This window comes from Octopus sinensis, linkage group LG2, assembly GCF_006345805.1.
Source record: "Octopus sinensis linkage group LG2, ASM634580v1, whole genome shotgun sequence".
In the NCBI taxonomy this organism is placed as follows: Eukaryota; Metazoa; Mollusca; class Cephalopoda; order Octopoda; family Octopodidae; genus Octopus; species Octopus sinensis.
The window spans coordinates 135148111-135173151 of NC_042998.1; the positions used below are offsets into that span (position 1 = coordinate 135148111).

General features: G+C 34.8%; 1 protein-coding gene across 2 annotated transcripts in view; it reads left to right on the top strand.

Annotated features, from left to right (window-relative positions):
• Positions 1-19630, top strand: part of LOC115228102 (golgin subfamily A member 2) — a 94651-nt gene extending 75021 nt beyond the window's left edge. For both annotated transcript variants that reach the window (XM_029798767.2, XM_029798775.2), the window contains 12 exons: positions 1458-1545; positions 2316-2454; positions 5574-5766; positions 6607-6720; positions 9291-9449; positions 10144-10257; positions 11612-11750; positions 13259-13329; positions 14354-14456; positions 15357-15463; positions 17654-17852; positions 18295-19630. In XM_029798767.2, the coding sequence (XP_029654627.1) occupies positions 1458-1545; positions 2316-2454; positions 5574-5766; positions 6607-6720; positions 9291-9449; positions 10144-10257; positions 11612-11750; positions 13259-13329; positions 14354-14456; positions 15357-15463; positions 17654-17852; positions 18295-18629 (1761 nt within the window). In that variant the 3' untranslated portion in view covers positions 18630-19630. The remainder of the gene's footprint in view (positions 1-1457; positions 1546-2315; positions 2455-5573; positions 5767-6606; positions 6721-9290; positions 9450-10143; positions 10258-11611; positions 11751-13258; positions 13330-14353; positions 14457-15356; positions 15464-17653; positions 17853-18294) is intronic.
• Positions 19631-25041: the final 5411 nt, after the last annotated feature.

Consider the following 25041-nt stretch of genomic DNA (forward strand, 5'->3'; position numbering starts at 1 on the left):
CTGGCAACGGACACGAACGGATGGTGCATGAGGCCAGTTGGGGCGGCGCTGGCAACGGTCACGAACGGATGGTTCTCTTACATGCCACCGGCACTGGTAACACATCTGCAATTTCCATTGATTGATTTCGATTCTGATCCTCACTTGCCTCAACAGGTCTTCACAAGTAGAGTTTTGTGTCCCAAGAAGGGAAGGTATGCATACGTAGGCTGGCTCCATCCCATGTATAAGGCCACGGGTTATGGTCTCACTTGTCCTGCCGGGTCTTCTCGTGCACAGCACACTTCCAGAGGTCTCGGTCTCTAGTCATTTCCTCAGTGAGACCTAAAGTTCGAAGGTCGTGCTTCACCACCTCGTCCCAGGTTTTCCTGGGTCTGCCTCTTCCACAGGTTCCCTCAACCGCTAGGGTGTGGCACTTTTTCACACAACTATCTTCATCCATTCTCACCACATGACCATACCAGCGCAAACGTCTCTCTTGCACACCACAACTGATGCTTCTTAGGTCCAGCTTTTCTCTCAAGGTACTTACACTCTGCCGAGTATGAGTACTGACATTACACATCCATCGGAGCATACTGGCTTCATTTCTTGCGAGCTTACGCATATCCTCAGCAGTCACGGCCCATGTTTCACTGCCATGTAGCATGGCTGTTTGTACACACGCATCATACAGTCTGCCTTTTACTCTGTGTGAGAGGCCTTTTGTCACCAGCAGAGGTAAGAGCTCTCTGAACTTTACCCAAGCTATTCTTACTCTAGCAGTTACACTTTCAGCACACCTGCCCCCGCTGCTGACTTGGTCACCTAGGTAACGGAAACTATCAACTATTTCTAGTTTTTCTCCCTGGAAAGTGACGGAAGTTGGTCTCAGAGCATTTTCAGTGTTTATTGTTCCTGAGCATCTGCCACATACAAAAACCATCTTCCTAGTTAGCCTTCCTTTGACATTGCTGCACCTCTTATGTGTCCATAGCTTACACTTGGTGCATCTTATAGAGTTTCTACCTACACTTTTTCTACAGATCGAGCAGGGCCATCTACCTGAAGGCGTTTGTGATTTGTCTACCTTCCTACTGATTACGACTTTGGTTTTAGCTAGATTGACTCTAAGGCCCTTCGATTCTAATCCTTGTTTCCACACCTGAAACTTCTCCTCCAGTTCTGATAGTGACTCAGCAATTAGAGCAAGGTCATCAGCATAGAGGAGCTCCCAAGGGCATCCTGTCTTGAGTTCCTCCGTTATTGCCTGGAGGACTATGATAAATAGGAGGGGGCTGAGGACTGAGCCTTGGATATATATATATATATATATATATACACACAGACACACACACACACACACATATATGCATAGATACATTTTGCATGACTTAGCCCAATATATTATTGAGGCATTGTTTTACTGCTGGATGTCTTCCTTCCTGTTACTAATCGATTTTGTTCTGTCTGTTTAGGTGACTTCCTTAACTGATGAAAGAGAAAAATTATATTCAGAACAGCATGAGGCTGAATCTAAAATGCACAGTTTACGCAGACAATTAGGTAAAGTTATTTTATTTTTGTATTTCATTTTTTTTTTTTTTTACCAGGAAGGTGCTTATGACTTTACAAGGTTTCTGAGGCTGATGGGAGGGAGAGAGAAAGCTATCCTCAAACCAGAAGTCTGACCCAAATGCTTGTAACAGTGGAATCTACTAAAGGAAGTCAAGATGTCAGGTGGATGTGTTAAACTGGGCAACAGGCTAAATCTACCATCCAAGTAAACCATTACTAGATTTGAACTTGGAATACAAAGAACCGAAACAAATACCACAAGGCATCTTGGTGTGATGTTCTTATAGTTCGACTGATCCACCATCTTGTATCAGGACATTTGTTTTTTTCTCAACCTCTAAAGACTGAAAGGCAAAGTTGACCATGGCAGGATTTGAACTCAGACAGAATGCTTCATGATATTTACTCCAACTCTCTGTATTCTGACTCAGCAATGACTCTGTCAATTTCTTTAACCCTTTAGCATTCAGATTATTCTGTCAAATGTAATGCTTATTTATTTACATTGTTTTGAATTATGTGTTATTTTGTAGCTTTAAGATTTCAATGATGTGACTTTAATTTTAGAATGACACTGTAGGATAGGTGTGAGGGGCTGGACTTGGCCAGTTTGAACAAGTAGAATATTTTGGTCAGATATGGCCAGTGTATGTGCTAAAAGATTAAATCTGTTTTTGTTAGAAGTTAATTAGTTATTCATATCTGTATTCCATATTTGTGTCATGGTTTGAAACTTGCTTTTTTTTTTCCCTAATTAGAGGAGGCTGAAAGTCAGAGCCAGTGTGTTAGTATATCTTCCTCTGACCTACAGTCAGAAATCAATAAATTGAGAGCAGATTATGAAGAGCTTGCCAAAAGACATGAAACCCAAATCCGAGATAATGCACAACTAAGTCGGTAAGTAGAGGGCAACCAGTGATAAACTCTACATTTTTGCTTGCACTTAACCCTTTCGTTACTATATTTCTGACCAAAATACACCCCTCATGAGTTTCACTTAAATTCTAAAATAATCATGAATCTAGGCTTGTTTCATTAAATAACTAACTTTTTTACTTATCAACATATCAATGTGATATTTGGAACATAATTAAAGAAAGGGTTCTTAATCAATTCTATTGCATCACTTTTGTCTCAAAGTGACTTTAATTACAGATAAATCCGGGTAAATTGAGCAAAAGGTAAAAATATTAAAATTTTAAATTGAGCAAATGGTAAAAATATTAAAATTTTGTTTAAACATCACCATAGAAAATGAATCATCAGCTAATATTCAAATGGGAATGCAACAAAATTTTGATAAAGAAGAATTGTGCACATCACTATATCATCAGTTGAATTTAATGCACAACAGGTGTACCATAAAGGTGGAATAAAGTGAAATACTGGAATCCACCGTAAGTTTGACCGAACTAAAGAAATCGGTCAAAAAATAATATACGGCCCTGGTTATGGTATGGAAGAGATAAATTCCAGACCACATCGTTCCCTAGGCCATGCTGACTAACATTATTTTCCCTGTATAAAAACTAAATCCACACAGTACCCAGTATTTGCTTCACAAATTTTCCGAAATTTGAACCCCCATTTTGTGTTTGTTTACATTCTGCGTAAGTTTGTTTCCGCATTGATCGCTTCAAACAATAACTTCCAGACCACATCATACCCTAAGCCATGCTGACTAACATTAGTTTCCCTGTATAAAAACTAAATCCACAACAGTACCCAGTATTTGTTTCACAAATTTTCCAATTCGGAATCAATGCTTGATAACATGAAACTCCTATCCATTTTGAAAGTTGAAGAAAAATCGATGCTGAAAAAAATGTGGAAAAAAATCTCCCAAAATTCAGGGGAATTCAAATTACATGTCGATCGTTGTACAAAACTGTAGATGAACTGTTTACGAAGCATAATCACGTGTTTTCACGAATGTACTAAAGAGATTTGCTCTGATATTCTCATTTAAATATGAATAGGTAAATTCGGGCGGGTTTGGGCGGTTTGGTCACATTAACCAAAATTCTTTTCAGGCGGCTTTGGGCGGTTTGGGAACGAAAGGGTTAAATGTGAACATAACATTCTTTCTTCCTTTATACGATGGGGTGCCCAAAAGAAACTGGAATTTTGCAATATTATTTTATTCACTTAGCTTTACATGTTTACACTTTTATAGCCTTCAAAGTATTCACCATTTGAAGCAATGCATTGGTCCAGACACATTTTCCGCTGTTTGAACCAGTACTGGAACTCTTGCAAAGTGATACCTTGTTTTATTTCTTCACCTCTTCCACATCTGCAAATTCCCTAGCACCAGCTTTCATTACCAGTGTTGACCTTTGAAAAGAGGTCTGAATCAACTTCCAACTGTTCTTTCAATTCACAACACACATTCAGTCATAACTGCTTTTGATCTTCTGTGAGCAAATGAGGCATAAATTTTGCTGCAACTCTTTTCATTTGCAACTCCTTGCTCAAAATTCATTGGCTCCAGGACACAGCAGTCATATCAACAAGTTCATCAATTGTTCAGTGATGGTCCTCCAAGATCAGTTCATGAATTTTTGTGATGTTTTCATTCGTTCAGGAGGTTGATGGTCGTCCTAAAGAAGGTTAGTCTTTAAGCGATGAGTGATCATTCCTAAAGCATGGAAACCCTTGTAAACTTGTTTTGCTCATGGCAGCATCTTTATAAGCTGTTTGAAGCATGACAACTGTTTTGACTGCCATTTTCGTCAGCAGAAAACTGAATTTCGTGGCAGCATGCTGTTCCTTCATTTCAGCCATTGCAAAAATTGACAAACAGAGGAGAAGCACTGCAAAACAAAGACAAATCATGTGGCAGTAACAGTACACCTGATGCCACTGGTCAGCAGATTGATACTTGAAGGTCACATCAAGTGGCTTCTAGCAGCAGAAGCCTGAACTACAACAGGCTTGTCTCACAGAGAACATTTCCAGTTAATTTTGCGTACCACCTCGTAACGTCTATTTAATTATCAAACTGAGCAAGAGCTGCAGCTGGTTGAGTTCTTCTTTAGCCTCAGGTCAGACCTCACCCAGCATATCTTTCATCAAAGACATTCCTTCTCTTTTAGGGATATATTGATCACATTATTTAATATAACCTTTATTTTTTTAAATTATAGGAGTTGATTTTAGCACACTTTGGTTATTTCTAGCAGGTGGAATGACTATATGCTCCCATTCTGGTTTTTGCTGCTTGAGTTGTTGTAATCAGCCAATTGATCATATAATGTGATTAGCATTGTATTGTGCCCAAGACAAAATATGTAACTAACTGTAATCTTGTCTACTTAGTTGTAAGTACATACCATATTGAAACAGCTCATGTAACCAAAACAAATGTTGTTTTAGTTTGTGTTCAAATCCTTTCATATGTGAAAACCTGTGATAGATGAATGGATTGTATTTTGTCACCAGCAATTGTCTGTCAATGTGAAAACTGACACATGTTTCATCACTCCCAGGGTATTTTTTAGATGTAAACAGGAAACCTGTGCAAATTTGGTTTAGTAAATAATGTCACCCCAACAAACACTGCTTCATCCCTAATTCACCAGTCCTTTAAAATTTTTACTAATTTTTATAATCAGTTTATTGTATACAGTGGTCAGGTGCAATACAACTTATCTGAAAAGAGTAAAAGAGGCGAAAGAAAATAGCAGTGTGTCAAGTACAGAAAGATGGTAATACTAGCCCAAAGTACATGTACATTAGACAGGTAAAACATAAGAAAGCACAAAAGTGAACTGTAAAAGAGCCATAAAGAGGAAAGTATGTCTATGTGCACCAGGAAATAGTATTGGTGATTTTTATGAAGCACAGAAGATTTAAGTAATAGTGTCCTGCAACCATCACAATTTATTACATGCTTTGACATTCTGAGAGTGAAGAAAGGATTGAGTTAAATAGCTAATCGTACTATGGCTTATTTTGTTTGTCTTGAATTATTGATGTTTTGTTATATTTTGTGTTTGATTTATTGTTTTTAGGTTTCTTGAGGAAAAGGAAAACAAAATCATGGATTTGGAGTCTACTGTTGGTGATCTTAAAGAAGAATCAAGTAATAAAGCCCAACTTCTAGAAAATATTCAGAGTGATAAGACTGCCCTTAGTCGAGCCTTAACACAAAACAAAGACCTTAAACAACAGTTGGCAGAACTTCAGAATGGATTTGTGAAAATGGTTGGTTTTGATTTTTTTTCTTTTAATTTTTCCATTTTATATTCATTGTATCTTGTATTTCTTAATGCTTTTAAATTAAGATGTTTAATCTGTTTTTAGGATTAAGATTTTATGAAACAAATAAGCTTTGTTAAAGAATTAAATTAGCTCAACTGAAACTAAAAAATAAAGAGAAAAACCAAGCTTAAGTGAGCAGTAAATAAAATGAAAAAGCCCATTAAATATGAAAATGTATGTAAAAGTTGAAAATGTATGTAAAATAGCCATCTTGTCATCAGTATAAGACTTTCTTTTGTAGAAGAAAATTATATTAACTTCCTGTTTTTTGATTATATGACTATCTTACAAAGAGAGGTGAAAGAGAATCAAATTGCTGCTGACATAATTATTAATTTGACAACATGTAATTTAATATCTTAAAAAAAAAAATAGTAATAAATAAATAAGAAAGGAAATCATAGTTATATCAAGTCAGTATCTAACTAAATTAACAAAAGCAGGGTCCAAGGGTAATATTCTCAGTTGGCATCAGCTAGTTAATTTAAGAAAATGTGAATACATTTGTATGCCAAAGGAAGAATATTTCAGATAGTCTTTCTTCAGAAGAAACATTAGAACTCTCCATGACATACAAATTTATGAAATGTATTATTGATTAGATTATACATGTTAAGAATACTAAAAGAGGATGATTTTTAGAAATATTTTTCTCAGGAAAACTGTTTTCTATAAAGAATTTTTGCTGTTCTTTTTATATTTTGGATTCATGTTTTGTTTGGTAAATCAGATAAGGTGTCAGATACTTGGAACTACTATTATTGAATTTGTTTCTTTCTTCAGAGTAATGACAGTATGGAACTAATGACCAAATTACAATCTGAAGAACACAGAGCTCACGAATTAGCTGATCGATTGGCACAACAAGAGGATGAACTGAAGGATATGAGAGAATTGGTTAGTTGTTTCTTCCTTATCTGTTTTTATGATTTATTGTTTCAGATTAATGTTTAAACTACCTTAGTGGCAACTGTTACTGGCAAGGAAAGGTGGGGGAGGGTTATTTCTCTTACTCTCCCTTGTTTCCTCATCAATGAGGGTCAACTTTAAGTCCATTGGATGGTTAAGATACTCATGGAATGTAACCAACTGAGGTTTATTTTTCAACATAGTCCCCCATGCTGTCTACTCACTTCTTTCATCTGTGTTGCAGTGCTTGGATCCCATTGATGAAGTTGTCATCTTGTTGGTCAAAAAAGTCAACAGTAGATATGACATCATCATTATTGTTATACTGGTTCCGAGTCAAGTGTTTTTTTCATGTTGGACAACAGACGATGGTCAGATGGGGAAGAATGGGGAGAGTGGTCAACCAGTTCAATACCACAGTTATGTACAACAGCCATTGAAACCAAGAACTTGTGTGCTAGAGCTATTTCTTGATGAAACAATTCTGTTTGCTCAATAGAATCAATGTTTACCTTTCTTAAATTGAGAAGGAATCAGATGGTCTTACAGAAATAGTTCTAACCAAACAAAGAGAAAGTCATATCTCATTTTGTTAAAAACTATTCAAGGGGATCTAAGCACTGAACATCATAGTTCTTAGGAGACATTTATATTCATCTATTTGTGTATTTCTAGGAACTGTTGGATGTTTCATTATTGTATGTCTTCTTTCCATGGGTTGAGTAGATTGTTACAGTCCAAGTCAATTTTTGTAAGAGTGTTGCTCTCATTGGTGTTTGTACATATCATTTGGCTTGGTATCTTCACCCAGATGCCCTTTCTTTTACCAACCACTTTACAAAATGTACTGGATGTATTTTTTCCATGGTACTAACACTAGAAAGGGTTGAATAGTTCTCAGTAAGACAAGATTAAAGGCACCTCAAATCTTTATGCTTCCTCTGCTCATTTGTCACCTTGTTGGTTATATTTTTTTTCATAGCACCAGCACTGGAGAAGTTGCCTTGCTCATCAATCTTTTAAATAGGTTTTCTTTTACTTCTGGTTAATTTTGCTTATGATTTTGAATCTCAAGGGTTTGCTTTCATTTTCTCTTAGCCCGATACAATTATGAAAATTGTGTTCATAAGCTGATTTCTTTAAAATATACAGGGTTTGGGTAAAATAATGGAAACCCTTTAAAATTTCAAACAAATGAATTTTAATATGGGATAGGACCGCCTTTGGCAATAATCACAGCTTGAATTCTATGAGGTATAAACTCATACAAAGTTTGAATTGTTTGCAAAGGAATTTTTGTCCATTCTTCAGCTAAAACAGTCTCCAGTTTTTGTAGTGACAATGGTAGAAGATATCAACTCCTTACTTGTTTTTCTAAAATGCACCATAGATGCTCAATAATATTGAGATCTGGAGACTGTGGTGGCCTGATAAGATATTCAGCTTCACTAGAATGTTCCTCTTGCCAATCAGTAACAACTTTAGCTGTTTGAATTGGTGCATTATCATCCTGAAAGATTACATTTCCCTCCAGAAACAGTTCTGCAACCATAGGATGAATCTGATCAGATGAAATGCTTAAATAGTCTTGACTATTAATTCTATTAATACTTGGCCGGTGGTCGGAAATAAAGTAATGGAAGACTCATCCAGGAAAATAACATTCTTCTACTGCTTTAGGGATCAATTCTGTAGGTTTTTACTCCACTGTAAACACTTTGCAACGTTTGTTTTTGGAAGTAGTGGTTTTCTGATTGCAGCCCTCCTGTGAAATCCAGCTTTGTGCAGCTTCCGGCAAACATTTTTTGTGGAAATTGGGTTCTCAAGGTGGTCATTAAGCTCTGCAGTAATTTTGGGAGCTGTACTTTTGTGATCCTTTGTAACAATTTGTGTAAGAGTCCGACGGTCCCTATCTGAAAGTTTTGGTTTTCTTCCAGAGTTTTGTTTCAATGAGGAGGTTTTTCCCTCTTTCTCAAAGGCTGTCATTACTTTTGAGACAGTACTTCTTGATTTACCAAACATTTTGGCTGTTTTCATTATGCTAGCACCTGCCATATGAGCACCAACAATTTGTTCTCTTTGAAAGTCCATTAGATCTGTCATTTTAATGAATTTTAATTATCTTTTTCTGATGATATCTGAAAAGAAACAGCAATTTTAGCAAAACATATTGAGCAACATTAATAATAAATAAAAAAAATTAAAAATAAACAAGCTTTTGACAGTTTTATAGATATTTCAAAATTATGATGCTATGACGCTTCCATTATTTTGTCCAACTCCTGTATTTTGTGCAGTGAAATCTTAGCATTAGCACTGTACCACTTGTCTGATAAAACAATTTTCTCTCTCTCTCTCTCACACACACACACACAAAAGAAACTAAATTATTTTATCTATTCAAGTGTGAGTTGTAGTTGATGATAATGTTTGATGGTTTGCTTTCCCTGTTTGTTCAAAGAATGCTTGCTAATAAAGTATATTACATTGAATATTATGTTTTGATAAGCATCTTCATAAAAACAAAAGCTAAGATATATGTATTTCTTTATTGTTAGCTTGCTTCACGGGATCTAAAACTGGATGAGATCCAAAAGTGTGCTGACCATTTGCAGAGAGAAAATTATCAGCAGGAGCAAATCCAGGACCGACTGCGCCATTATGAGGCCCAAGCACAGTTAGTAGAAACACTGCAGAGAGAACTGTCTGCCTCCCAGGTTTCTGAATTTTTATATTTTTGGATTTAAATTTCAATATACCGTAAATCCTTGAGTATAATACACAGGGGATTTTTAGGGGGTTGCACCTCTGAAAAACCTAAACCTTGGGTATAATACATACCCCTTGAGTCGTGCGTAATTAAGCCAGCGGCACCTAGTCGAACAAACACTTCCACGCATGTGTAATACAATAATGGTAATGTTCTTAACTGTTATATGGGAATGTAAATATGTTTGCAAATTGTTCTTGTTATATGTTATTCTGTGTTCTGAATACTTTTATTTTAATAAATGTTGCTTACTGCAAGTTATGGATGATTCTTTTATGACTTCATTGCTTTCAGGTTTAGCTTAAGGTATTTTCGCGCTCGACATCACAAAATGCGTCTGAATAAACATTGCCGGACAGCAAATAGAGACTCGGACATTGCTTAGAAAATAATTTTCATTTTTAACCTCATATATAATACGCACTCGGGATTTTGACCATTAAATTTGGGGGAAAAAATGCGGATTATACTTGAGGATTTACGGTAATTACTCTAGCAGAGTAAGAAAATGTAATTTCAATTACATTAATTAACCTAGTAACATTGGTTTCAAACATTTTCATTACTTTGATGAATTTTGAAATGTTTATGTGATATCTTTATCTAAGTAATTGAATACTCATTTATTTATTTACTTCTAGGATATGATGAATGCTCTTACAACACAGAATTCTGAGTTGAGGAATATGCTTGTAAAGTCACGTGATAACAAAGATATTTATGATGAATCAAAGGATGAGAAGAATGACACTATTGTTAGTAAATTTGAGCTTTGATTTTTACTTTCATTATCTGTTGTAATTGTTTCTTGCAATATAAAGTATAATGGCTGGGTGTTTGTATTTAACCCTTTAGTGTTCACATTATTCTACCCAAATTAATCCTTTTTCATCCACATTGTTTTGAACTAATCATGCATTATCTTGTAGCTTTGAGATTTTGATGAGGTAGCTGTTAATTTTTAAAACGATATTGTAGGGTTGGTGTGAAAGACCAGATCTGGCCATTTTGAACATAAAACAGGCAGAATACTTTTGGCCGGATATGGCCGGTTTAAATGCTAAAGGGTTAACTACTGACCATTTAAAATTTCACCTTATGACAATCATTGCATTGTACCTCTGGACAAAGTATCTGTGATTATTCTGGATTGTATCAAAACAAATTCCACTTCCTATTTTATGGTTCAGTAATTAGTTGTGAGAAAGGGCATCCTGCCGTTAAAACAATTGTTCAAATAAATAAACCCTCCCAAATTTGTGTCCCCCATAACAATTTATCTCGAGTTTTAAAACAATGCATGTAGTTATTGAAGATTGGAGTGTATATTGTTACTTTTCCATTTCTTTGGATGTCTTTGATGAGAATGACAAATCAACCAGAATTCAGTACCTTCTTTGGCCACTGCTGGTCATTCATGTTCTGCAAATGATTAACTTGTAGCTTTCTCAATGTAACAGCCCCTTAGAGGTCCTTCTGATGGCCATTGAACATCAGTGTGGTCACTCATCCTGTTAGAAACTTTAATAAAGTAAAATATTTTGCATGCCAAATCAAAGGAATGTTAACAGAGTAGAATTTGTTTGTGGCAGATGTGCTAGAACAATAATTATAAGAGCACATGGGAAATAGATGCATGGATAAAGATGAAGTTTCAAATGTACCATCTAAGATGGTCAAAGCAATTTTTGAAATTTGTTGAATGAACCCTTCCTCCATATGCCTGTCATAGGCCTGATAGAATAGTCACTGATAGAACACTTTGATCATAGGTTCAAGAGATCAGAGCTGATCTGGATATAAAGAGCAAGCATCACTATTACCACCTCTTTGGTATCAAGCAGACTAACTTAGATGGATTTGCACTGAAGAATGTTCAATCTGAAAATTCTAGCAAAAGAAGTTGTGGCATTTCATTTGGCGGGAGATGGTTTAAATTTTTGGTTTCACTTCCATTGAACATTGTTTTAAACTATTGTAGACAAGCTCTCTGTATTATTAAAGTACTTTTTACCTTATGGTAAATATTCTGATAATCATAGTATTGAATATAGTTTCATCTGTGTATGTATTTTATAGGAATTTACTTTTCTATTCTTTGTCTTTCAGATTGGGTCCTTACAAGCTACTATTTGTCAACTGGAAGCTGAACGCAACCAGTTAATTGAAAATTTGAATGATCAGCGAAATCTGTCTGATAATTTGAGTGTGAAAGTTGCTGATGTAGAGGAACAATTAAAAATGACCAGTAAGTAGTGATTTATTTGATAATAATTTTATGCCTTTATTTTTTTAACTTTACTTCAGAAATTGATTATAATACATTTGAATGTTTACCCCAACTGGTAGTTGTGGTATTACTGCTGTTTCTACCATAAGATAACACTGGTCTACAAGGTTTTTGGTGTTTAGGAAATAGACATCATTCCTATACAAAATCGGTCTTCTGAATCCAACTATAACCTTCTTTTTGACCTATTAGGTCTAGTTTTTAAGTTATTGAGCCCTATAATCACATGGACGACTATTTTTGTAACCTAAATTTGAAAGGTTATTTACTGGAAAAATCGACAAACACTTGTCTATCCTAATCTTGCCTCTGGTATTAGACTAGTTCCACACGGTGAAGAGCTTCCTCTTCCAGTCTTCAATGTCTTGCTTCAGATAGCTTTACCCTCAACCAAAGAAGATTTATCACCTGAAGATGACACTAGTGAATTTTCTCACGGGACAGCAATCTGGTTATACAAAATACCCATGTATTTGCATGTGGGACAGTAGAGACCGAGTAAATCACTATTTTAAGAAAGGCTGGCTGCCTTGAACAAATAAATATGGCTCCATATAGAGCTGCCAATATATTGGAAGAACCTTTGGTTAAGCAAGATCAGATCATTTTCCCCACTTTGCACATCAAACTTGGATTGATCAAGCAATTCGTCAAAGCTCTTGACAAAAATGGGGAGTGCTTCAAGTATATCTGCAGTGTATTTCCAGACTTGACAATTGAATAACTTAAAACAAGGATTTTTGATGGACCACAGATCTGTAAGCTCTTGAAGGACACAAATTTTGTGAAAACAATGTGTGAAAATGAAGCATCAGCTTGGCTAACCTTTGCAGAAGTAGTGCAAAATTTCCTTGTGAAACACAAAAGTGAAAATTATAAAGAACTTGTTACCAACTTGATATCAGTTTTTCATGATATTGATGCAAATATGAGCATCAAAATGCATTATCTTTTTTGTCATCTTGATTGCTCTCCTGAATATCTTGGAGATGTTAATGGTGAACAAGACGAATGATTCCTCAGGACATCAAGGAGATGGAAACCCTGTACCAAGGATGTTGGGATGCAGATGATTGCTGGTGTTTAAAACGAGATATTCCTGTTGCTCAACATTCATGGTGCGCAAAGAAGCATAAATTTATTCCTTGAGAATTTTCTGGCAAAAATCTTTGCCAATATGTATTTCCAATTTTGAATTTATATTTGTACTTTGTTTTGTGTTATGCTCTCTTTATTGCTTCATATTGTATGCCTCTTGTATGAATAAAATACTTATTCTATCAGGTTTAGTCAGAAAACTAGACCTGATAGAGAAAAACTGAAGTTATTTTTGAATTTAGCAGGCAAAATCACTTATGAATTCATTGAAATATTCCAGGTACCAGACAAAAAAATTTTCTTGTTGCCCAGTGTAATTTATCTATCCAGCTTGTTAATAATTTACTGTATCCTATATTTTTGAACAGCCAATCCCGATGAGAACATAGTGAGCCGAGTTGAGTTTGATAAATTAAAGAAAACTATGGAAGCAATCCAGGTTAGTTGAAATTGAATAAATTATTTCCTCACCTGATACTGTCATTTCCGTGTATTTGTGTGATCTACTTTGGTTGCTCTAATACAATTTACAGCTGCTGAGTTCATGGACCCAATCACGATAAAATGGTTTTATACGTAAGATGTAACATAACCAGAGAGGTGGGGGAAAAAATTAGTTCAAAAAGATTTTTAAGAGCAGATCAAATGTATTGCATTAGGTGTAACATAACCAAATATTAAGTTAGAAGTTATATTTAAATGTTGCCCCCTTTTTACTTGATAGACAATGAGCTTCTTTCTATGTAGCCATTCAACTCAATGTGTCAAACAAAATTCTTGCAAAAAAAAAAAATTCTTTCAAAAAAAAAAAAATAGAGACTGGTTATTTATATCTTATCAATTAGGACAGTATGGGCTACTGCTGTAACAATGAGAGGAGGGTTTTGGTGTATATTCTGCTGGCAACTTTAGGCCTTGATTCTAATTACTTGATAAGCTGACCTCCATATAGCTGGTCCACTGAAACAGAGCTGACCAGAGTTACTCGGTAACATGTGATCTTAAGTTTAGTCAGCTGGTTGGTTTATAGTTACCTGTAAAACATTTACTTCAACAATCCTGAGAAATATTGAAGTTGGAAAGCTATCTAAACAATGTCAGTATGATGAAAAAATTAAGCTAAGAATATATATAATGAACCACCACCAAATATTTGGCCACTTATTGTATTCTTGATTTGTCTATCTCCATTAGATTAACTTAGACAATTAGTATTTTTTTTTTGTTATTTGGTGATGTTTATTAGCCCCAGCCAAGCATTGGATCAAAGGCACTCTAGTCATGAACATCTTTTATTTTAGGGGATAACTTATATGAAACTAAAGTTTACCAAGATTTTATTTTCCTTAAATAAAAATTGGTAGATTTCTAGAAAGTTGAGTGACTGCATAGAAGCTTTGTGAGAAATTAAAGGAGTGTGAGAATAAATCGTTTTTCTAAAAATTTCGCTCTTTCCATTACAGGAGAAATATACTCGAGCAATGAGAGATAAAGCAGATCTATCTGACAAAGCTGACCAACTTGAACACTTGGTGCTGCAATTACAAGGGGAAACAGATACAATAGGTATGTAGCTATTGATCAGGTTTTGCAGCACAATGATGGGATCCATATCTTAGCTACTTCCCTTGAACCAGTCTATCTTTGTTGAATAGTCTATTCCTGTCTTGAAACTATTGGCATAATTTTTCAGTTATTATATGTCTACATATCTGTAAATATAGCACAGTTGTGGCTCTTTAGTCAAGAAGCTGGTTTTGCTACCACATGGTTCTGAATTCAATCCTACTGTATGGCATCTTATTTCCTAACAAAGATTTGTCACTTAAATTGTCAACAAAGACTGACTGAAATTTTGTTGGCAAAAGCTGTGTGAAAGCTCATCGGGATGTGTATGTGTGCATGTTTATCTGTGGGATGATAAAAATTGGTGCATTGAACAAAAGATACTTCGATATTTTTTGCAGTTTATGTTCCTGTATGCTAAGGTTGACTTGTATTTTCTCTCTTATGGGATTGATAAAACAATTATTAGATAAAGTACTGGGGTTGATATAATTGATTAAAATCCTTGAAAGTAGTTCCCCAGTGTGACCCTTGGCCAATAACTATAACTGATGAAAATATAAAAGAAAGTGCCTCTTATACATTACAGCTATGCCTGGTAATAAAAACATACGACTGTAAATCTCTTACAACCAATAGTTCATATGTACAGTAGTTCATTGAACATTCACAATACAGTTCCATCTATATTTGGAGAGCTGTTTTATGATGAGGAAACTATCACGTACTTGCTCAATTGATATTTCTGTAAATTAAATGAGTATACAAAAGAAAGGAAATAAAGTATCTTGAAGTTGGTAGATCAGAATCTTAAGTTCTTGGGGTTTTTTTCTTCTTTCAATTTCTTTGATTTTTCTTTTCTGTTCTGCTGATTTCAATATAATTACTTTGATGTTTCAGGAGAGTATATTTCTCTCTACCATCACCAAAGAGCCTTATTACAGCAGCGAGAATTCCAGAAGAATGATTATATTTCTCGACTATCCAAAGACAGAGAAGAATTACAGGTATGTTCTTAAATTGTTTTTTTAATACTCCCTACCTTTTGACTTATCAGTCTGTATTTGAGTTGGTAACTTTTGATTGTTATTGATTTAAAAAAATTTTTCATTCCCTGTTTAATTTGCAACTCACATATGTTCCATCATTATGATTTTCATATCCACTTTTCCATGCTTGCATGAGTTGGATGGGTCCTTTCCAACACAGTATCGCAACAACCACTTGTGTTCTTTGTCATCTCCTATGAAAGATTCAGCATCTTAAGATCAATTTTCACCACTCCTGCTTAGGTCTTCAACTTCCACAGTTTTCTTTCACTTGAATCTTCTGACTCTTCTTTACCCAACTAGAGCCCAACCCCAGTTGCCTAACTCATCTAGCTTTCTGCAGGTTATCATGTAGAAACTTCCAGTTGTCCTCTGTGTCATAGGTCTCTGTATTCTCCTCCTTGTTATAGATATCACTTTTTATTTTAACTTGATGGGTTTGAGGAAGATACAATTCGTGCTTAAGACGTCAGATAGTGGTGTTAAAATTGGTGATGAGTTATGTCTATCATCCAAGTAGGCCATGGCATGATTTGGACTCAGAATACAAAGAGCTGGAACACATAATGCAAAGGTTCTGGTTCAATATTTCTTAACAGTTCTGCCAAGTTACACCCAGGATTGAAACATTTTTTATCCACTTCAATGGGAGAAAGGCAAATTTGACTTCAGCTGGATTTGAACTCAGTGTTGAGTCAATGGGTATTTGCCATCTTAATGTCAGTTTGGTTATGGACCATCACTGCACATCTCCATAAGTTGATTTATCATTTGCACTGGTTAAACTGAGGTGGTGATGTTGCTTGCCAAGTTGATGACATGTAACTAAGGATAGGAATGAAGCCATTGGTGAAGAATATGTCCTAACACAGCTATACTAGGAGACTCTTGTATTCTGAGCCTCTGTGTGAGTGCTTGACTTGCTAGAAACTGTGGCTAAATCACCCTCTAATCACACCCTGTTATCTTAAAAAAGGAATGTCATATCAGATAAAATCATTATAGATATATGAAAAGATGAGATGGTCTTCTCAGTTAGAGTAGGTTTGGGCTAAATGGGAATTCTATTCTTTAGGTTTTATAATTACACCTCTTCTTACTTTATCATCTGAACAGAAATTTCATGACCAACAAATCTATTCTAACATGTATTTCTCATATCCTGCTTGGATCAATACATTGGTGAACAGCTGTTGAGATTACTTATTGTGAAAATAGGTCTAGAATGAATGTAAACTGCTGATAGTTGCAAAAACATTCTGTGGGTCAGTACTATTCTCTCAATAATCTCTTCATTAACTGTTTAGCATAACAGCTGTCAAAATTTCTTTTTTTTAATGGCTGAAAGAGAATCCTTTCGTTGTGGTTTTATATATGTCTTCCATGCTGATATGGGTTGGATGATGTGCTCCTCTACTCTAGCAGAGTAGAGGAGCACTTCTTGCTGATAGTGGTTGGTGTTAGGAAGTGTACTAGGATAAAATACCCCAGTACCATGCGATGCAGGCATTTTATCAATGTATAAGCATTAGAATGGTTGTCACATTTTTGTCAAGACTACAGGGGCCTCTTGAACCCACATCTTTGCTTTTCTGTGTCTTGGGTGGAATCATAATGGCACTAACACATGTGAAGTTGCCTTATAGGTCATAAAATAAGAAATATTTATAGAAATACTTTTCATGTTTGGATCCTTTTTATTTTGTCCTTCGTTTTATCATTCCACTTGGACCAAATGTTTTCTATTAAAGTCACAGGCTGACCAAATAGGATTTTGTTGACAGAAGCTGAAAGAAGCCCATCACACACACACACGTGCGTGTGTGTGTACCCTTGTCTTGATATCATGTGATGTATGATAGGGATACTAATTTACAAACAAGTGATGTTGTTCATTTCCAGTCTTCTATGAAAAACATGTCTGACCATGAGAAATATTACCTTGCTTGGAAACAAGTGTGGTTGGAGACGGAAAAGGCAGCTGGCTGTAGAAAACAAGATTCCATCTGATTCATGCAAGCATGGAAAAGTGGATGTTAAATAATGCTCATTATATTGTTTGTATAGAGTAATGACAAGAAGTATTAGAATTTTTTTTTTAATTAAAAGATATATATTAATTCAACTTTTATTTATTTATTTTTGAAGGGTAAGCTAGCCAAATTACAAGGACTTGTGGTGCAAATGTTACACAATAAAGGCAATCTATCAAATGCAAGAATAAGTGACACTTTACTGTCCAAGGATTATCAGAACAGTGAAGATAGCAATGTAAACCATTCAAATGATATTCAACCCCACCTACATGGTGCTACAGTTATGAACGGGCTTAGTAAATATCCAGAAGGTGAGAATTAATTATTCTATCTACATTTTCAGCTGCGATTGCATGTTTCTTTTCTTATCTTGTCCTGATAACTTATAAACTTCCTTCCTCTTAGATTAACATTTACATGATCAGCATTTAAATATGCTGATATACTAAGGGAGACAACCTTTAAGAAATTTCATATTTCCTGTAAAGTTATGTCCCTTGTTTCATAAAACTTTAAAACAAAATTAGTTTTGATGTAAATCTCGGTACCTAAAATCTGAACTTATATACTGTTTACGCCGAGTCAGTACTAGTTTGATGCTTAGTTTATCAGAAAGTTTTGGAAAGAAGTTAATTAAAAAATCCTTGATCTGGGCAACTTTTTATATTTAATATATTGGATAATTTTCTTTTTTAAATAAATGCAAATTTTTCATTAAGATGTCTGAATAAATAAAACTTTTCCTTTTTCCAGATTGGCCAGACTACAGCAGCACTAATTCATCTGAAAGTGTAGTCGAGGCTATTGTAGCAGGTGAATCAATGGAACATATAGCCGATTTGCCAGAAGACCAGGCTTTTAAATCACAGCTTGAGAAAAACGCAGATCTGTCACCAGTGCCTCTTCGTAATACATCTAAATCTGAACAATTAATTCAAAAATGTAACATGGAAGAAGATAACCCCACTGCAAGAAAGATATTGGATTTGTTTTCTGAAATAGACAGCAACTTATGTGATGCTGTTCCATATGGTGGTCGCAAGTTCTTGCCCTGTAAATACTGTAAGGGCACTGTAAAAGATGTATAGTTTTATGTTTCAAGTCACAAGACTACATTATGTTTATTACTGTATATTATATATACAATATGTATTATAAACAGGAGCCATACAAGGATGCCTATTCTATTGGCTGAATGTTATAGGGTGTTACTGGATTTGTTATTGATTAAAAGACGGCTGTTATAAGATGAATGACTGTAAGAATAAATTACACACATTAATATTGGATCTCTTGCTATTTATTTAAATTTTCCTTACTTTCAAATTTTAGTTTTATTATATACATTGTAAGGGTGGCAAGCTGGCAGAATCATTAACATTTTGGGCTAAATGCTTAGCAACATTTCTTATGGTTCTTTGCATTCTGAGTTCAAATCCTATTGACGTCAATTTTGCCTTTCATCTTTCAGAGGTTCATAAAATAAGTACCAGTCAAGTACTGGGTTGATGTAATCATTTAACCCCTGCCCTCTCAAACTGTGGCCTTGTGCCAACATTTGAAAGAAAAATGTGGCAATGTGGCAGAATTGTCAACAAGCTGAACAAAATGCATAATGGTATTTCTTCCAGCTTTACATTCTGAGTTCAAATGCTGCAGAGGTCAGTAAGAAAGTACCAGTTCAGTACTGGAATTGATGTAGTTGATTTAGCTTTTTCCTCTAAAGTTGCTGGCCTAGTGCCAAAATTTGAAATCATTATATAGATTATGAAGTCACTGGGAAATATCTTACTGTGATATGGGTTAACATTTAGTTTAGCCGATTATTGTTTTCAAAAATATAGTCTTGAATGTATGAAGATGGAAATTTTAGTATTTCTGTTATAGAAATAACAAGAGTTGATAATTGTTTTATTTTGTGTAACATGTTTCAAGGATTGCATCTCAGCAGTTACTGGTTAGTGACAACTTAGAAGTTTAGAACAAGTTAAAAGCAAAGAAAGGAAACAGATTTAGTTTTATCATGAACAATGTATGAGGGTCTGTAAACTTTTTTTTAAATAAAAACAAAAAAAAGCTCTGAATATGATTCAATTGACATTTTCATTTTACCTTAGTCCATTATAAATATTTCCATTTATGAAAAATGGTCTTATTGTTATACTGTCTGTTTTGGTTAAAGTAGTTTGGAAGTTGTAAAGCTTATGAAGGAAAACATTGTTAGCTCAAATGATTCAGTATATAGCTAATTTTATTTACGTTCAGTTTCAATTGAAATATTTAACATCTGATCTATTATTTGATTTCTATTTATTGGTCATATAGTGTTCAATAATAAAATTTCCCTCAGTGATAATTTCTTGCATTAAATAAATGATAACACTTATAAAATATGGAATTTCTCAAATACTATTTTTCCACTGAAGAATGTTTTGATAACTTAATTCGTTTAATCAATATATTAAAATTTTGATAAAAAAGTAATAAAAAGTAAACAAAATAAACTTATTTGCTTTGTTTGTTGTTAACCAGTTTTTAATTGGTTAGGTCTTAGTCAAAATGTCTAATAGATAATCAAATAAATGACCTAATAAATTTGAATGCAATTATAAAGTAAATTCTATGTAGTTAATATTTTGATGATCAGATCACTCCTATTAGCAAGCAATCACTATATATAAAATATTTTATGAGTACAGACATAGCTGTATGGTTTAATTTGTTTAATAACCACCGGGCTCCCGGTTCAGTCCTATTGCGTGGCACTTTCAGTAAATGCCTATTACCATAGTTTCAGGTTGACCAATACTTTGGGAGTAGAATTTGCTAGAGAGAAACTGAAGCCTGTCTTATATGTTATGTATGTGTATATTTTTCACCAATAAGAAAAAAAAAACAAAACAAAAAAAAATGGTGCTTCCAAATAAAATAATCTGTGTGATATTTTATCCTAGTTGTACTGAAATCCATTGTCACTCTTGCTGCCAGACTGCACTGAACCAGTGATTGACCTGTTGGAAACCTATAACCAACATAGCAATGTATTTACAGACTACCATTATTTTCAACATTCACTTTTCTGTGGTTGCATAGGTCAGATGGAATGTGTTGAAGCAGTCAATTCTACTTTTGAATACTCTTCCTGTCATCAACCTTCACCTGTTTCCAAAACAAGGCAATATTTTCCCATAGTTTGGCATGTTTTCACAGAAGATGGGGAAACAACACTGCTTGTATGATAGGAATACTAGTTTACAAATATCATGCTATATCTAGACAAGGAGACATACACACATATGACAGGATTCTTTCAGTTTCCATCTTACTAAATCCTCTCATGAGGTTTAAGTTGACCTGGGATTATATATGTCATTTGCCTAAGGTGCTATTTAGTGCTACTTAATCCCAAACCATGTGGTTGGGAAGCAAACCTCACAGCTACACAACTATGCTTGCATCAGGACGTAATATAAAATATATTCAGATTAATAATTGCTATCAGGTAAATTTTTAAAACAAAAGTGCTTTCAACATATTCTTTATTTCAGATAAAATATTTTTGAATTATTTTATTTTTCATTTGTTCTTAATTTGGTTGTCTTATCATCTGAGTAAGTGGCTTAGCAGCATTGTTAGTGCACTAGAAAATGCTTTGTAGTATTTAGTTGTGGTTCTTTACATTCTGAATTCAAATTCTAGCATGATCACCTTTGCCTTTCATTCTTTTGGGAATTAATAAAATAAAAATACTAGTCAAGTACTGTGTTAATTGAGTAAACCCTCCCTCTAGAATATCTGGCATTGTGCCTAAAATTAGAAACCATTATTAAATTGTTTTAGGTATACTGGAAATACATTGTTTATTCTCTCTCTCTCACTGTACTTGGGACAAAGAGGAAGTCTTTATTTGATCTCTTAGCCTGCTAGAAATCCCAGCCAATTCATATTACATCATACAATCTTAAATATTGGTCCCTGATATTTATTTTAAATGTTTATACAAAAGGACAGCAGGTCACACCAGGAACATATTTGATTGACAATCTGATTGTTCAAAGCTAATTTGGGGCTTAAAAAAAACTATTCACTTAATAAAATTCCCTTGATTTCCATCTAGTGAGGTATGGTTTGATATGCTAGAAATAATCAAGCTATAGTGGAAGACAATTGCCTAATTTGCTGCATAGTGGAACTGAACCTGGGAATATACAACTGTAAAGCAAACTTCTTAGCCATACAGCCATGATTGCACTTTGTGTGTGTGTATGTAGGAATATAAGTTGCATACACTTGATAATATGGACACTGAATTGTGTGTGACTTGAAACCTTGAACTACAATGTTATAGCAATATATATTCTTCATTCTATATAGATATTCGACTGAATTTATAAAATTTAATCAAGTTATCTACAAATATATATCAAATTTCATGGGTCACTGAAAGAGCTCCCTTGTAGTTGTTCAATTTGGTAGAAACAACAATTAAATAGCCTTCGAATCTTATCCAACTCTCACAAGGAAACAATGCTGTAAAGTGGTTCACTTTAAGAAAGGCATCTAGCCATAGAAACCATGCCAAAGAGACAGTGGAGCATGCTGCAGTCTTTGGGACCCATCGAACCCTGTCAAACAATCCAACTTATGCCAACATGGAATACGAACTTTTAAATGATGATATTGAACAACATAATTCTGGACATATCCCTAAAAAGAAAAAAAAAAGACAGGGTGGTCATGATTAGAATGTCTCTGGTCATAGATCTACTTAACCAGGGTTAGCTTGGGTTTAAACTACAACAATAACCATATTTTCCTAAAGTCAAGTATTATCAAACTAGGTTGGTACTTGTATGTATGTCCCAGGAACGTCTCAAAACTAATCAGAGGGGAAACACTAAGCACAGGATTGGCTGTATAAAGTTATAAAAGCTTTGTACCATACTTTGGACACATGAAGGAGTGGCTTTCAATGACAACAAAAGAAGGAACTGATAAAATTACTTTATTTCCTTTCAGGTGCAGTTTTTCTCCACTTATGTTTGAAACTTCCTCTTCATAAGTCTTTATTTTTTTCTTTTTCCCTTGTTAATATAAAGTCCATTGTAATGTCGGGTAGCCTTGATGTAAATCCTGTGAAATTCTGAAGAATTTGGTTTAGGGATTGATGACTATCCTTTGGACTTACCTATGACTATATTGGTTAAATGTTACATTAACTCTTTGATATCAAACATCCTGAGATCAGTACCATCTTAAGGTATGGACACAATGGATAGTTGCCCAGGGTTGGGTAGGGGACTGCTTTCATGAATCTAAAGCAGTGTTTCTCAATTGTTTTTGCTTGTGAACTCCTTTGATTCGTATTTTACTCTATCAGACCCCCATAGACATTTGATGTTTAAAAAAAAGTCCCATTACATTTTTATAATTAAGTAGTGTTATGAATTGTGTAAAAAAATATTTTGTGGTTTATAGAAATATACCCAATTTATTGCATATAAATTTTAACAGCAAAATCTCATGTGGACCCTGGTTGAGAAGCACTGGCCTAATGGCTCAATTCTGATCTATGTTTGCTGTCATACTGTCAATAAATAAATATATTCTACAGGGCCAGTGCGTTGATTTACCCTGGGGCCTATGCTGCTGCTTAGATGGCTCTGCTTGAGACCCCCTCCCCCTGGTTCTATGATACAAACTTCCTGTTTTAAAGAGATCCAAGTTAAATCCTTCCATTAAAATTTCTTGTTAATTTATCTTCTAAACACCTGCTTAATGGTGATAGAGTTACTTTACTAAATTCTTCATTATTTTCAAATGTAATTGAAACAGTGTATTTCAATAGAAATAAGGTAAAAAAATAGTCAAAAGGACAACTGACTCTGCAAGCTTATGAGGGTGCTTGACCTGCTGTTAGAAGTAACAGCCCAAAATTCCTCAATACACACCCTATCCTCTTTGGAAAAAACAGGGAAAAAAAGACACATTAGATCAAGATGTGATATAACACAAACACTGAAATGCTGTTGAAATGTGTTGAAAGAAAAATTGGGCATAAGAGACATCAAATGTGAGAAGGGTGTGCAAGAATGGTTTTGTTATGCATATGGATGAGGACAGCTGCATAAAGAAGTGCTGATTGCTATATGTGGATGGAACCTGGAAGAAAGTAGTAACAAATGACTTCCAGATTTTGAACTTCACACAGGAAGTGACAAAGGACCAAGAGGATCAGTGATTTGCTGTGCTTGATGAAAAAACATCTCTCTCAGCAAAAGAGAGGCCCTAATAAAGCATACAACTTTTGTCTATACCTCTGCACCCAATCTGACAGTCAGTGTCTATAATCTTTTACATGACTTCCAAAATTGGTGGAGGGGAAAATATCCTTAAACCTTGGCTTCAATATTTGCAACACAGTGGACTCTGAAGTTGTTAGGTGATGGTGTTAGACTTATTTATCACCTAAGTGGGCCATGGTGGGATTTGAACTCAGAATTTAAAAAAAAACTGCATGTATTTGGTCTGATGTTCTTACAGTTCTTATAGTTCTGCCAATCCACCATTATTTTATTGACCCAGAAAGGATGAAATGAAAAGTTGACCATAGCAAGATTTGAACTCAGAAAGTAAAAGACTAGACCTGCAAAGCATTTTTGTTTGACACTCCAACAATTCACCACTATAATAATGATAATTATTCTTGATTGGTACTTTTTACTGATCTACAGCATCACTCAGTTGAGAGGCCTTGCCTTGTGTGTTTCATGGTGATCTCACTAGTTCTGGGGCTATGAAAAAATAAAAAAGAAAAAGGCATCAGTAAAGTAATTGGCATTTGGAATGACATCCAGGACTGTCCAACCCATACCAGCATGGAAGACAGATGTTAAATGATGAAGTTGACTAAGAAGCATTCTATCCAGTGCCCTAAAAATTCTACCAGTTCATTGCAACCTCTCCCCCTCGCGCGCGCGCACGCACACACACACACACACACAGGTGATCTGTGTATTATTCACTTGTATACTTGTCAATGTTGTGCTTGACTAGTTCAACACAACATACTCTGCGAGTGTTGAACCTGCTAGAAATAGCAGCAGAATCTTCGTAAAATGACACACACCTGTCTTAAAAATGTAGTTTGGGAGTTCAAAATTCCTGGGGGTGGGGGGTGAAAAAAAAGAGGAGTGTAGTTAAGACTGAAATACTTTTGATTTGATTACATGTCAACGGACCCAAGCCTAAATGTAATTATATTTATTATAAAAAATGCAATTGAATTCTATTCCTACCAAAGTCAACTTCGCCTTTCATCTTTCTTGGGTCAATAGAATAGCTGTAAAGTACAGGACTTGATGTAATTGACCAACCCCCCCCCCCCCCTTGGTCGGGTGCCTAAATTAGTAATCATTAAAAGGTGTATATAAAATAAATGAATTAATCGGATTGGATCGCACCAACTATAAATAGAAACTGAAAATATTTCTTGTGTGT